The 14986-nt window shown below is 39.7% G+C and overlaps 1 protein-coding gene across 1 annotated transcript; it reads left to right on the forward strand.

Moving 5' to 3' along the window:
• Positions 1-1786: 1786 nt before the first annotated feature.
• On the forward strand, positions 1787-14727 carry LOC113654302 (minichromosome maintenance complex component 3 associated protein). Its single transcript, XM_027164357.2, has 29 exons — positions 1787-1983; positions 2079-3587; positions 3721-3956; positions 4078-4159; positions 4303-4444; positions 4678-4880; positions 4969-5108; positions 5508-5705; positions 5820-6088; positions 6261-6423; positions 6754-6914; positions 7077-7300; positions 7499-7773; positions 7855-7955; positions 8158-8289; positions 8543-8656; positions 9351-9503; positions 9600-9797; positions 9895-9963; positions 10070-10195; positions 10337-10490; positions 10984-11242; positions 11359-11456; positions 11644-12034; positions 12141-12398; positions 12528-12657; positions 13311-13499; positions 13618-13765; positions 14098-14727. The coding sequence occupies exons 2-29, from the start codon at positions 2150-2152 to the stop codon at positions 14266-14268; spliced, it is 6222 nt and encodes a 2073-aa protein (XP_027020158.1). The 5' UTR covers positions 1787-1983; positions 2079-2149; the 3' UTR covers positions 14269-14727.
• The last annotated feature ends 259 nt before the right edge of the window (positions 14728-14986 follow it).

The raw sequence follows: 14986 nt of genomic DNA on the forward strand, positions 1-14986 counted from the left end.
GAGGTTGTGTCCAGAGTATTCTTGTATCGTACAAGTCCTGGGGGGTGTGCAGGGGTGCACCAATTATTTTTTATGCTGTTTATACTGTACGTTGCAGTCTGTTCCTGTCCTGTTTTGTTGCTGATCCAAACCAGATGATGATGAATGTATGTGCACAGATTCAATGACTGCAGTGTAGAACAGGATCAACAGCTCCTGTGGTAGACCATACATACTTCTTTAACTGATGTAGAAAGTACAACCTCTGCTGGGCCTTTTTGATGATGTAGTTTATGTTGCACATCATTAAACATAAACTACATGTTTGCTATTGTTAACCAGAGGTGGGAAGTAACGGAGTAAAAATACTTCGTTACTGTACTTCAGTAAATTTTTCTGGTATCAGTACTTTACTCCACCATTTATTTTTCAGACAACTTTTTACTTTTACTCATTACATTTTTACACAAATATCTGTACTTTTTACTTCTTACATTTTCAAAACGGACTCGTTACTTTTAGTATTATTTCTTCTCATTGAGCGCTGTTTCCAGCCTATCATCCTATCATTGTGCGGCTTTTCCCCCATGTGACTGGTGTACTGTATTATTTACTGGCTATCAGACATAGACTAAGGATAGCGGAGCTAATGAGCAGCACGCCTACAAAAGGAATGGCTAATGTTCATTCAGAGGGAGTCACCGATGTTAAAATAACTAACAACGAGGACATTCCTGAACACACATGGCCATATATGAGGGAGATGTTTGAAATAATCGGCGTCACAAAGGATTCCTGGCGAATGCGTTGCAAAGTGTGTCAACCAGGGGCGGTTCTAGCCCTTTTTTAGGGTGGCTTCAGCCCCCTGTCTGTAATCTCAGCCACCCTAAAACTATAGGGATCATTTTTACTTTCATAAATAAACAATACAAATTACGTTAAAATGCAGGACATGTCGTCGATGGGAAAGAAAATTATTTATCAGTTTGATCCAAAAGCTTTTTTTTTTTTTACTTTGCTTTTATCCCATACTTTTACACGCGTGTGTTGTAGTCTTTCAAAAGTGCGTCTTCAGCTGTCTACTTTATTTGAACGGAAAAGCACAGGTACGCGCAGCGTGCACGCGCAGTCAGAGCTGGAGGCGTTTATCTATAACGTTAATCGGCGGAAAGACGGCAACCAATGTTGATAGCACACAAACAAAATATTAATGCAAACAATCTATTCAATACTAAATAAAAATAGCATTTATTGATTTGGTCTTTGTCTTGTGAATATATTTTTATTAATGACTGTATTCATTGGACACACTGTTCGTAGAGATTGCACACATACATGAACTGATTTAATTCAAGACTCGAACCACTCCTTACTTTCTTACGGATTACATAAAAATAGATTATTTGTTTTTGACTTGGATTTGTTTATTTAAAAGTAGACATTTCAAGCTTTCTATGCATATATTTATCTTGTATTTGAGGCATGTATTCGCTGAGATTCGGGTTGTTTTATTTATGTGTCTGTGAAGAGTGATGACAGAGACCGAGATGACAGAGACCGAGACGGCAGAGAACGCACTCTGTTTATTTTCTTTATTCTACGAAAGCAGTGTTTTGTTGTTATTATGTGTGTATACAAATAAAAGTAGATTGGTCTATTGCTCTTATCTGTACGATCAAAACTGAAAGTGTAATTTAAGTTCTTTTCGGCCTTAACAGGAGATTATGAAACAAAACGGGTATCCGCGTTAATCGACTCCAGAGGGATGAAGCTTTTCCTCTTTCTTCCAGACGGTGGCAGTAATGCTCTGGTGGATATGGAACAAACCTGCCATCACAACGAAGAAGAAGAAGACGAAAATGTTTCCTGTTGTTAACTTGTTCGCTTTAGCTAATGGGTTGCTAACATAAACAAATTGCCAATTTTTGTGGATTCTGGTATTTTGACTGCATGTATGGTATTTAACCAAGGAAATGACTGCAACATTGCATTGTAAAGCGTCCTGTGAGTAAGCCAGCTAACGTCACTTAGCAACCAATGCTTGATAAAAGGTGTTAGCATGTTAGCTAACTGTTGTTTTTCTTGATCTTTTGCTCCAGGTGAAAGAGAGAAGTTTTAAGATTGATTTTCTCTTAGTATACATTCAGATATCTGTTTATATTTATCCAGAATGAACCCAAATAATGTTTTTGGTAGACAGCAAGGTGCTTTCCAGAGCCCTAGTAATGTCAGTCAGGGTAGTGGTTTGTTCCAGTCACTTTCTCAGCCGAGTGGTACATCACCTAACATTGGCTTTGGGCAGAAGCCACCCTTTGGCCAACCTTCAGCTTTTATCCAACCACCGGTTTTTGCTCAAGGGTCAACACAAGCGTCTGTTTTTGGTCAAACATCATCATTTGGTCAGTCACCCTGTTTTGGTCAAAGTGGTGGTTTAGGACAGTCGTCTTCCTTCAGCTCCACTTCTCAAGCGCCGGCTTTTGGACAGCCGGCTTTGAGTCAGGCAACGCTTGGATTTGGAGCACCTCCACCTTTAGCTGCACAGAGTCAGACTCCAGCATTTGGTCAGGTTCAGGCATTTGGCCAAACCTCTGGATTTGGACAAACCACATCTGGATTTGGCATTTCCTCCAGTATTTCACAACCGCCTAGTTATTCCATCAGCACCGGAGGATCTCAGACTTTTGGTCAGCCGTCTGCCTTTGCTACCACAAGCTCTGCTGTTAGTGGTCAGAGCAACACACAGACTAGTGCATTTGGGGCAAAATTTAACTTTAAGCCTCCAAATGAAACTGTCTTCAAACCTATTTTTAGTGTGAGTCCAGTACCTCCCAGTGTCCAACCTGCTCCAGCTCCTGAGCCTTTTGGTGCATCTAAGCCAGTTACAGGTGGTTTAGATAGCAGTAGTTCTGGAGGGTCTCTTTTCACCGGTGTAAAATCAAGCACTCTGGGGTTCAGTTTCTCGCAGCCTGGAGCAGTCCCTTCTGCTTCAGTTACAAGTGCTAACACGTCTCAGACTTCAGGTGGTACGATTGGCGCAAACACTCTACAATTCACATTTTCTCAACCTGGCAATCCCTCGGGCAGCAGCAGCACTGTCACTGCTGCTCAATCCACCAACATTTCCAGCAGCCCTTCTGCATTTAGTTTCTCTGCAAAAGTTGTTCAGCCTCAGACAGTTTTTGGACAACCTTCATTTGCATTTAGTAGTTTAAAACCTGAAGAGAGTTCAGAAGTGAGAAATGAGGAGAGCTCAGGAGATGCAGCTTTTGTAAGTCTTGGGAAGGGCATGAAAAGGAAAGAAGAGTCCAGTGACACAAATGCTAGTCAAGGAAAAAGTTCCAAAGTTGAGGAAGTGCAAGGTGAATCTGTAGGCCCTAGACATTCATCTAAGCGGCCCCTTATTAGAAGTAGAGGAGCTGGAGGTGGACTGTTTATGAATGCATTGAGTGGACTAATGAAGGCAACAGTCAACAAGAAAGAAGAACGAAGCACTGACAGAGCTCCTCTGGAGAGACCAGACCCCCCAGTTACAGATGTGGATGTTCCTCTTACTCCACCTAGACCTCCAGCTCCCATAAGACAAGTTCTGGAAAAAGGGGAGAAGCCAAGTAATGATTATTTTTGTATTTGTATCTTTTTTAACATTTGTCGTTTTTTCAACGTTGTTAAAAGTGAACTGAACCCTTGTCAAACCAGAAATATGTTTTCCTAGTTAAAATGAGCATATTTATCTATTTGCAGCTTCTGAGCCTGAAGTAGAGACGGGAAGCCCATCTCGAAGAGCTGGACGTGGAGATAGCACTGATAGCCTGTCTGGTCTCTCTCCCTCTGAACTCACTGCCATACAGTGCAAGGGAGTCCCACCCAAACTCAACCGGAAAGACTTGGTCAAAAAACATTTTGCCCGCTTTGGGAAAGTGCACAGAGTGTACTGCAGACCTGAAAAGAGTCTTGTTATTGTTCATTTCTATGATCATGTAAGTCTTTGTGTGGTCAGATGTTTTTCGAGTATATACATTATTCACTTTTCCGTTATGCCCTTATCCAGAGCAACTTACATTTCATCTCATTTTATTCAAATGAGCACCTCTCTTACAGGCATCTGCAGCATTGGCAAAAAAGAAGGGGAAACATTTCCAGGGGACTGAAATCCATATATTTTGGCAAAGAAAGAAACAAAGTGAGTACATTAACTGTTTTTGGTAGCTGAATTTGATTATTTCATGAAAGAGTCCTTTTTCCATTTTGTGAATATTCTGTAGTAATTAAACTCTGAAGTATATTCTGTAATAATGTGTTAAATTGAAATATTTACCTATTCAGGCCCAGGCACAAAAAGAGAGAAACCTTCAGAAGCTAAGGATGCAGTTAGTGCAGAAGAGCTGTCAAGGCCAGAGGGCTCCATCACCCCACTGAGAAAACCAGTGCCCAGACCTCCTGCTGTCAGCACTTCACTAGTTAAAGGGTAAACTCTCAAATTGTAATTTGTGTGAATTTGATACCAACAACATAGTCAAATTAACATAGAATATTTCTAATGCACTTGCAATGCTGTATACACAACTTACTTCTCACCTAGAAATCACCTAGTTTTATTTTTAACAATTTTACCCAGCTTGTCTTAGTTCGACCTTACATTGAGCTTGTTTACTTAGGTTTGTTTTTTTTTAAGTGGAAGTATGCTCTTTGTTCATTCAGATCTCCTGCCAAGAAATCCTCGGCAGCTAAAACCCTCCAGTTTGATAGTGACCTCCAACAGGATGTGGGCTCAGAAGGTCAGAGTATAGATCGACCAGTGATCATCATGCCGTCCTCGCTTCAGCCTCTGATTGGGCAAATAGCTGAAACAGCAGAAGAAAAATACCGCCTTCTTGAGCAGAGAGACAAGATTCTTCGCCAGAGTAAATATATGTTGCTATTCACCTGCATGCCATTTACGCAATTTTTGTTTAACATGTAACCACAGATTATTATTATTATTTTTTTTAGTGAGGTCAAAGAGAACTGACTTGGACATGTCCAAAGTGTTTGTGGGCACATGTCCAGATATGTGCCCAGAGAAGGAGCGCTACATGAGAGAAACCCGTAACCAACTCAGCGTTTTTGAACTCGTTCCAGATACAGAAAAGGTTTCTATTTTTCAAGTCATTTTTCTAGCACTGTAATAAAATCTTTAGCTCCTATTAAATAATAATAAAATAATGTGGTATTGATGTGGCCACTGCAGGGCCACTGAGCAAGGCCCTTAACCCTCAATTGCTCAGGTGTATAAACTGCAAAAAAAAAAAAAAAATGTAAGTCTGGATAAGAGTGTCTGCTAAATGCTGTAAATGTCTGCTAAATGCTGTAAATGTATGTAAATCACATTTACTAGCATAAATGTCTTTATCAACACTGTAATTTACAGTTAGTCTGTTTGGGCCAACTTTGGACTTCTTGAAACGTGGCATAACAATGTGCCATAACAGAGAAGATATGGTGACTTTTTATAATTCCATCAATTTCATTGAATCTTTTCTGCTTTACAGGTGGACCACCCTGCTGCCATTAAAGAATACAGCAGGTCATCAGCTGACCAGGAGGAGCCTCTCCCACATGAGCTAAGGCCTCTGCCAGTTCTGACCATGACAATGCACTACTTGGTCACTCAGATAATGGACCAAGGCGAGGGTAACTACAGAGATTGGTATGACTTTGTTTGGAACAGAACAAGAGGAATTCGCAAGGTGTGTTTAACTGCCTATAAATAATTAGGACACCCTGTTATGTATTCAGTAGTTTATTATGAAACGTCAATATGTCAATTTCCGATCTGATGTCCGTGTCGAACGTCTCCACAGGATATTACACAGCAGCACCTATGTGACCCGCTGACTGTGTCTCTAATAGAGAAATGCACTCGCTTCCACATCCACTGTGCCCACCATCTGTGCCAGGAACCTATGATGTCCTTCGATGCTAAGATTAATAATGAGAACATGACCAAGTGCCTCCAGAGTTTGAAAGAGATGTATCAGGACCTGGAATCCAAGAATGTGTACTGCCAAAATGAGGCAGAGTTCCGTCAGTACAATGTTCTGCTGAAACTTAACGATGGTGATATTCTCCGGTAGGCTTCTACTGATGAATTTATATTACAGTTAAATTAAGGCTAGATGTCTTTTTTTCCCCCTTAATAGTTGGACTAATATCCTTTGGTTATACTTTAGTCCTGTGTATGTTGTCAGTAAAATGATCACCTCAAACAAATTTATTTTTGTTTGTTGTTTTTTCCCTGAAAGTGAGGTTCAGCAATTTCGCAAAGAAGTCCGGGACTCCGTGGAGGTGAAGTTTGCAGTTCAAGCTTTTGCAGCCCTTAACAGCAACAACTTTGTCAGATTCTTCAAATTGGTGAAAGCAGCATCTTATCTGTCTGGTTGCATTCTCCACAGATACTTTAACCAAGTGAGTGCTGTTTAAACAAATAAGTGTGCATACCGAAACTGCAAATACTATGTTGGCAATTGAAAGGAATTTTTAGATTATTGTGTATTATTTCAAGTGTAAATTAAAAATCCAAATAAATTTGTCACCTCATGAGTGACGTATTTAAGATTTCATTCATTCTCTTTGGTATATTTGCTAGTGGTGGTGAAAGGAGGTGTTATGAAATTGTCTTATATTCCTTTCATGTTTTTCTTTTTTTTGGAACACAATACAGGGGGGAATGTAACCGTGTACATTCTCACTGGATACACTTATTGATTTGTTTGTATTTTTATTTTATGATTTTAGGTAAGGCTTTCTGCACTGAAAGCCTTGAATATCGCCTATACTGTGGGTTCTCAGCGGTCCACCACTTTCCCTGTGGAGGACTTGGTCCGAATGCTTATGTTTCGCAATGCTTCTGAAGCCATGGACTTTCTGCAGCTTTATGGACTTAACGTTGCTGATGGGTAATGACTGCTATGTTATCAGTAATTCCTTTTTTTTCTGGCAAGATTTAACAAATATTTTAACAGTTTAGCACAGTCTGAAGAATTTGACGTAGATTTTTATGTACATGTAGTGCTGCAATTGTTAGACAGTGTTAGATTTAGTTTGTGTAATTTCTCTAGCATGGTTGAGCTGAGCCGTACTGCCTATCAGGAGCCGGATTTACCCATTCCTCCTAAGAGATCAGTTGCCATCGAAAAGAAGAAGAGGGTGCTGGTTGGGGAGATTGTGAACGGAGGCCCACTGCCCAACCCACCGCAGCACACACCAGTCTGCAGCTTTGACTCAAACAATAAATACAGGGGAGATTTAGCTTCCTTGGAGTCATTGCCTGATGCCCTTAAAGGTTGGTTATCTTGTAGTAATCAAATAGTAATCGTATAGTGAGTCAGGGCAACTTTTGATAAAACATGTAAAAAGCTTAAGCATGCTTACTTCTGCATTTACTTATTACTGATAACTATTCAAAGTTATTATAATTGAGTAATAGTCTGTAGCCATATGATTGTACAGATTGGGATAATTAACTTTTCATATTTTGAAGTCAAACCCTTGGTTGAACTGGATCCAAGACCTCAGCTCAAACCCAAATTGCTGTCAGAGCCAAGGTTGTTTACGGAGCCCACTGTAGCAGTGGAGGTGGTCCAGCATGAAGACACACAGGAGACTGGAGAGTCCTCGCAACATATTGTACCATTGCCTCCAGTAAACCCCCAGCTCATGTTCCAGCCCATCGCTCAGCCTATAGTTCAACCCATAGCTCAGCCCCAGCCTGTCAAACCTCCATCTCCAAAGAGAGAACCAGCCTACTCAGACCAGGTAAGGATGAGGTTTCAGTTTTAAAAAAAAAACTTTCATCGTCCTTTTAGCCAGTAGCCAATTATTTTTTGCTTCCTACAGGATTTAATGGCTGAAGTGGAGTCTGTGGTGGAGGAGGTCCTGACGGGCGAAGTCTTAGACATAGCTAAAGCTGGGGCGCAATATGTCTCTACAGCTCTGAGGTAGGTATACGCTTGGCCATGTTCCATTACATTCGCTATTGTCCAGCGTAAAGTAAAATCAAAGTGGCATGTGGCTTTGGATTTATTGGCAGTATTAGTACCTGATTGACAATGCGTTTCTTTAAAACAATCTGCATTTGATTAAACAAATTTTTAATATTGTGATGTTAGTACCACTTTACACCCTTTTGCTTGTGTACAGTGTGAGTACAACTGAGCTTCAGACAATTGTCAGTGATGTTGTGGCTCAGATGCTCAGAGAAGTGTCTACATCAGAGATCCTGGCTGAGAAAGAGCGAATCGCTGAGGAGAAACGCAAGCTGGAGGAAGACAGGTTTGTGTACCGCCGTTCGCTTTAATTGATTTTGAATTATGATATTGAATTGAAGTCTAATAGAATTAAATTAGTAAGTAACACATAACTCCTAAGCATTTCAGTATTATAAGATTAAAATAAAAACATTTGGAAGATTTTTGTTGAAAAATCATATAGATACCCATCACATAAATTATTATTAATTTTTTTACCGATGCCATATAGCACATCCTACTTGCCAGTTTCTGTAACGTTTATGTTTTTATTTCAGGCGGAGAAGGGAACGCGAGGCTTTCCTGGACAAGCTAAGCTCAGAGATGTGTGCTGAAATAAGTGAGGAGGTCCTTTCCCAGTGCACCAGGGAAATGGCTGATATAGAAATAAAGTTAGTTGAAGCATGTTCATTTGCTATTAGATTATAGAATTGATAGTATTTCATCTTTTTATACTGGTCAACACTACTAATATAGGCAAAAGTTTGTGGACGTCTGACCAGCACACGCAAATGTGGATCTTCCCCAAAACGGTTGCCACAAAGTTGGAAGTAAACACATATAGAACATCCTTTTATGATGTAGCATAACAGATTCACTTTACGGAAATTAAGAGGCCCAAACCGTTTCCAGCATGACAATGCTCCTGTGCACAAAGCAAGGTCCTTAAAAAATAGTTTGCCAAGGTTGTAGTGGATGAAATTGAGCAGCCTGACTGCCGTATATCCAACACTTACTTTGTAAGTGGGCGTATTTGGGATGAACTGGAATGCTGACTGAACCTTAGGCCTCCTTGTCTGACATTAGAGCCTAATCTCACTAGTGCTCTTTTGGCCAAATGATCAAGCCGTACTCCCAAATCTAGTGAAAAGCCATCCTAGATGAAGGGAGGTTATTATAACAGCAAAAGGGGACTGCATCTAGAATAGTATGTTCGACAAGCACATATGGGTTTAATGGTCTGTTGTCCACAAAATTTTTGGCCATACTTTTCTTCGCCTGATATTTGTTCATGTAATACAGAATACATTTTTTTGGAACACGACACATTTTAGTGGCCATATTGAAAAAATGGTATTCCCACAGACTTGCATTGGAGGAGAAGGCTGCATGTGTGGCTGGATGCACAGAGGAGGTGTGTAACAGCTTAGTGGAGGAGACATTGGCTATGGAACTTGACTGCCTGGTCAGAGAGGTGGTGGAGGCACATTTAAGGCAGATACACAAGGTTATTAAGAGGTACGTAACATTATATGGTTGTGTCAGTCTATGATGTGATTGATCTTGTACAAATAAAATTAATATAATTATGTGTGTGGTTCCACACATGTATAGGTGGCGTGATGTGGTAGCAATACGTAGACAGCTGAAGAGACAGATGCGTGGATTCCCTGCAGCCCCTTGCTGTGTCGATCCTCGTTTCAAGCTGAAAGCTTTGGTTCCAAGTGCTCCGTCCTTCCCATCTATGGAGACACTTGCTCGAGGCCTCATCAACCTGGGCAATGCAGGGAACATGGTAGTGTCCTGCACGAGGTATCACTTTATCATTTCTATCATATGGTCCATGTCTGCATGCAATGTTTATGACTTTTTGTCAGTGTTAACTGTATTGGATTCTGTCTGATGGCAGGTTATTAAAAACGAGGAATGACACTATTCGAAAGATGCGAGTAGACCACTATTACAGTTTGCTGTTGAGGTGAGAAGCCGTGGTAGGGTGCATGTATCTAAGAAAAGATTGGACATTTTAAAGCTAATCAGGCTGATCAATACTTTTTTAAAAATTATTATTATTACTACTTTAGTGAGCGTGTGTGGTCTCATCTCGACCTGCCGACTCTTGTGGCTGAAAGCACCTCTAATCCACCTGACAGAATCTTCTGGAAAGCCACTCTTCTGCTACCCAGTGACCAGGACAGTAACATGAGCAGGTAACAGACATATCTTAGCAGCTCTTGACCTCCTGGCCTTTATTTTATTTTTATTTTTTTTTAACCCTGGCACCTTAGAGTTCAAAGCAGTCTGTAGAAACATGTTTAAAAGGCTTTTGTTGTTTCACGATCTTCCTTTAGCATATTGACCAAATGGCTAAAAGTTAAGCTGGGTGGTGGAGAGAGGACAGAAGAAAACATGGCAGAGTCAGAAGGGAAGCTCAAAACTCTGGTTATCAGTAACAGCTTGAGAGATGTTGGACAAAAGACCCACAAAGTTCACATCTGCATAAAGGTGAGGCCATCATATGAACAAAACCAGTGTTCCCATTACTGACTATATTACTCTGTGGTCTAAAGATCAACAAAACCGCTGAATAACGATGAATGTTTGTCTATTTTCTATAGTAACTAGTAATTGGCACAACCGGTCAACTAACTATTTACTTGTTATATAACCACTTTTATTTTTATTTTTTTACTAAATATTGCATTTGTATTTTCCAAATTGATTTTCTTACAAAAAAGACCTTGTTTTTTTTTCTTCAGTTAAAATGGGAATCCATAGTGAAGCATAGCTGCTAGTAAAGCACATTGTTACATATCTATTAAAGAAATATTCAACGTCGTAATGTGAAGAATTTAATTATTGAATAAGCATGTTGACTCAGGACTACTTTTGCTCAAACTGCACAAAACAGCAAAATAAAAACTGTACTATTATTATTATTATTATTATTATTATTATTATTATTATTATTATTATTGTCTAAAAAATGTGTCTACAGGTGAGCCAAGGGCCTCTGAGCGAGGAGGGGCAGATCCAGCTGGAGGAGAAGAATCAGCTCCTAGGTACCAGATCTTTGCTGATGCTACTACCCACTCTACCCTGCATTGGGATTGATGAGGAGGATGTACCCCTCCTCTCTGCCCTCCTCCAGCTGAAGCAGGTTCAGCAGGCCAGCGGCTGGGACACTGCACTACCGTTGGCACTGCTCGTACCTGACCAGCTTGAAGGAGCAGTTAGTGACCAGAAGTTAGAAGAAGGTATACAATGGCAAAAGTTGAAATAGAATCATAAGCTTGTGATTCTTATTATTATTTTAATCATCTCTAAACGTTTTTGATCAATTTAATATGAAATGATCACTTTCATTCTACAGTACTTATGCTGAAGACATTAGTTCAAGATGGGCTTATATCAGAATACATCTTTATCCATCTCTCTGGGAGTGTGACTGATCTACAAGGATCCAAACAGGTCAGTATCTCTCACACTACTCAGACCTGTTTAAAACTGTTTAACACGTTTACAATGAAAATCAAAATAGATACTGTAGCATCCAAACTAATGTAATAATTGTACAATTTAAGGTAACTGTAATAACCAAATTATTACAAATAGATTCATTCTGAAGCTTTTGTCCAATTTTCTTTTGTTTATTAAGCTTGGCGAAGCTGTTCGCTGGCTGATTGCTCACTCTCCAGCCTCTACAGTACTCTCCTCTCAGCCTCTGCTCCAGTTTGTGGAAGGAGGATTGTGTCGCGAGTTTCATAGCAGGTTCTTTCATGACAAGCAGGAGAGGGCACAGGCAGCTTTGCCATGCCAAGAGCCAGAGGTAGTCATCCAACTCTATAACAGTGTGCTGGTCCATCTGGCAGATGTAGTCAGCTCCAAAAGGCTTGTTCGTATCTCTTGGCCCCCGTCTGAATTCTCTTTGCCTGAGAACAGAGACATTGTACCACATCTAGACTGGAATTCCCCTCAGCACCTGGAATGGCTAAGAAGAGCAATCCTCAGTCTGCAGATCCCCAAGTGGAAATGTCCTCCTGAAAACGGTAATTGCACATTCCTTAGTCACTGAAAGCCACAATATTGTATTAACTCTAAAAAATATATGTTTTTCAACAATACACAATATAACAAATATTTCTCTTCCATCAGCTCCATGGCCCTATTTGTGCACATCCATATTTGAGTATGTGTCCCAGATCCCCAACTCTGCCCAAAGCCAGCCCCTCCTCATGTCACATCTAGAGCACCTGCTAGCAAGAGTACGTGCTCATTACCTGCAGCAAGTACATCAAGATGAAGAGTGTGAAGGGCTTTCCTTTAATCACATACCCTGGGATGACATTTTGATTCTATGCATAGAGCATAAATTGAAAGACTGGCACTTACCAGAGAGTCCAGTAGCAGCAGGTGATGACCCTGAGTAACACGTACTGTAATGCAATTTGAATAGAAATAATTGTTTTTTTTAATGTATTTTTACTTTATTTGTAGTTATATTCTTTTTTTGTAATGGTTTACCCTGTCTTTCTGTTCTAGATGCTTTCACTGACAAAGGAGAGATTTTGGTGTATTATTACAAAGGGGAGCTTCAAGATTTTCCTCCTCCTGAGAGTTGGGTAGAAGCAGTGAATCGCACCCACATGGAGAAACAGCAGAACACAGTAAGGTAAGTGTCTGAGAGATGGGAGGCACAGAATACCTTGCTGCAATAAATTATCACTGCATTAAAATCCCACACTCCTAATTTGAATATGCTGGAGAATACATAAAGATGTCATAAGTGTATAATCTGTAGCTGCTTACTTCTAGGTAATCAGAATAAAGGACAATGTGCCGATTATGTGCTTTTTTTGTAATATATCTAGTACGCTGTTGTCTTTTTTCATGGTCATTAATGGTACATTTTCACATTAGTTTCATTTTAGGGTTTTTTTTTAACCACCCATTTTCTACCCCAGTTTGGTCACCTGTCAATTATCAACTTTTACTTCCTTTGATACACCTGAGGACAGGACATGAACACTCTAAGCCTGCATATGTGGCTAATGTAGTTGAGCTTAACATGGTTGTTAGAATTCCATATTAAATACCTATATATAAATTACATAGTCAAGATTCAGACTAAAGATGTTCCAGTGATAGGGAGATTCTGCAATCCTCAGAATTCTGTTGTGCCATTGCGAAGTTGTTTGCCATTAGTTTTCTTAATAACAATTATTCTTTTAGTCCACACAGGCTTATGTTTGACACATGCTGTACAATCTCTACTATACAGCAGACTTGAATCATTTGTGCAAAACTATTTTGTTTTTTTCCCAGGTCAAATATGATCTCCATACTCCCTCTGACCCCAGCAGCATTGTTCCCCAGACAGAGACTGTTTGAGAGTCTGATAGAAGCAGAGGAGAAGCCTTCTATGTTAGACATCTCTCATACTCCTTCTCCTCAGGAGCTCCTGCCTCAGCGACTGCTCTCTGGGATACAACAAGAGAAAGCTCAAAGTCAGAGGTTAGTTATTTAATGTTATTTACCATGTAAATCACCAGAGGATACGTTTGATACAGTTAGAAATGTCTGATGTCCAACACCTGTATAAAAGTGGATAAAAATTTTGTTGTATATTCAGGTTTGAGGAACAGCTGCAGCGCTGGTTAGCTTTGGAACCTCTGGACTCGGCCACCACACCTCTGTTTGTGCCATCCACGCTGCTATCCATGCCTGAGATACTAATTCCTATACAGCGCCCCAGTGCTTCTGCTGCCTGCAGAATACAGGTGTTTCCCTTTATTTTGCATTCTTATTATTGTCATTACTGCAGAGCCTAACTTTGTGTTGTTGTAGACCAGGTCACATGCGGTGTCTGTGTATCTCCTTTTAATTGTAGTCAGCACAAATCGATATAAGATTTAGTTCAAGTTTATTTTACCCATCAATATTAAAAAGAAAGCACGGTAGTGTTTGTATAATTGATGTAATTGACATAACAAACTATGCAAATTAAAAAGAAAACGCTGTTATAGTGTGTTGTGTTGTACATGTATGTAAATTGTACCCCATGGCACAATATTCAAATTATTTTTACATAATCTTTCTGCATTTGTTTCAGGAACTAGAAACAGAAGACCCCGCTGAGGTGCCTTGCACTTACAGTAAAAGGGGAACTTTGTCTCTAACACAACGACTGAAAGAGCTCGATAGACTGGTATTAGCAAATCGAGAGGAGGAGCTGGCGTGCAGTCTCAAGCTAAACAGCCTACTGGATATTATAGAAGACTGAGTCATGCTCTCCTGCCATTTTTATATAACAGTGATTCTGCATAATGGGTCAATATTTGTTACATACTGATAACATATTGTGATCTTATAAGCTTCTGTCAGGGTTAAGAATGATCGAGGATCTTTATAATAATACAGAACCTCATAATTCAATGGTCATGAAGCTTTTGGTAACTAATTTTTAACATATTCAACCCCCCCCCCCTTCTTTTTTTTTATAAATGTGTGTGTTTTTATTTTTAAACTTAGTTAAACTCTTCAATAAAATAAACGTCTAAAATGTCTGGATATTTTTTCATCATGATGATGTTTGTGTATAAACGTGTGTGAATCTGAGATGTGATGTTTGTGTGCTGCTGATGTAAAATTCTGTTAATTGCTATGATTAAAAAGTAAATGTTGAGATATTGGGAATGTATTTTTGCATTTAAACATGTTGCAATAAAGTTTGTTTTTCTGACTAATGTGTGCTGATTTCCAGTTTTTGCCAAAAAATCCATGTAAAAAAAAAGTACTTGTATACTTGTTTGTTTTTGTTTTGGCTTCACCTTTGTGTACAACTGTGTCGATACAAAATTTGAATGCCACGCCCACTTCCCCGCCTTTGGTGATTATGATTGGCTGATCAGTCCTCTGGTCAGGTCTCTCCACGGAGGAACTCTCTCGGAAGGCGCCGCTGAGCATTATGGGATATGTGGTCTGAATTTTCTATTAAGCTG

This window comes from Tachysurus fulvidraco, chromosome 6 (assembly GCF_022655615.1).
Source record: "Tachysurus fulvidraco isolate hzauxx_2018 chromosome 6, HZAU_PFXX_2.0, whole genome shotgun sequence".
Classification (NCBI taxonomy): Eukaryota; Metazoa; Chordata; class Actinopteri; order Siluriformes; family Bagridae; genus Tachysurus; species Tachysurus fulvidraco.

Excerpts from the sequence above, each read along its gene's own strand:
- LOC113654302 (XM_027164357.2), top strand. The coding sequence starts at position 2,150 with ATGAACCCAAATAATGTTTTTGGTAGACAGCAAGGTGCTTTCCAGAGC. Across the intron at positions 9,504-9,599 it reads ATACACAAGGTTATTAAGAG|GTGGCGTGATGTGGTAGCAA; the intron begins GTACGTAACATT and ends ACACATGTATAG. Across the intron at positions 9,798-9,894 it reads ATGGTAGTGTCCTGCACGAG|GTTATTAAAAACGAGGAATG; the intron begins GTATCACTTTAT and ends GTCTGATGGCAG.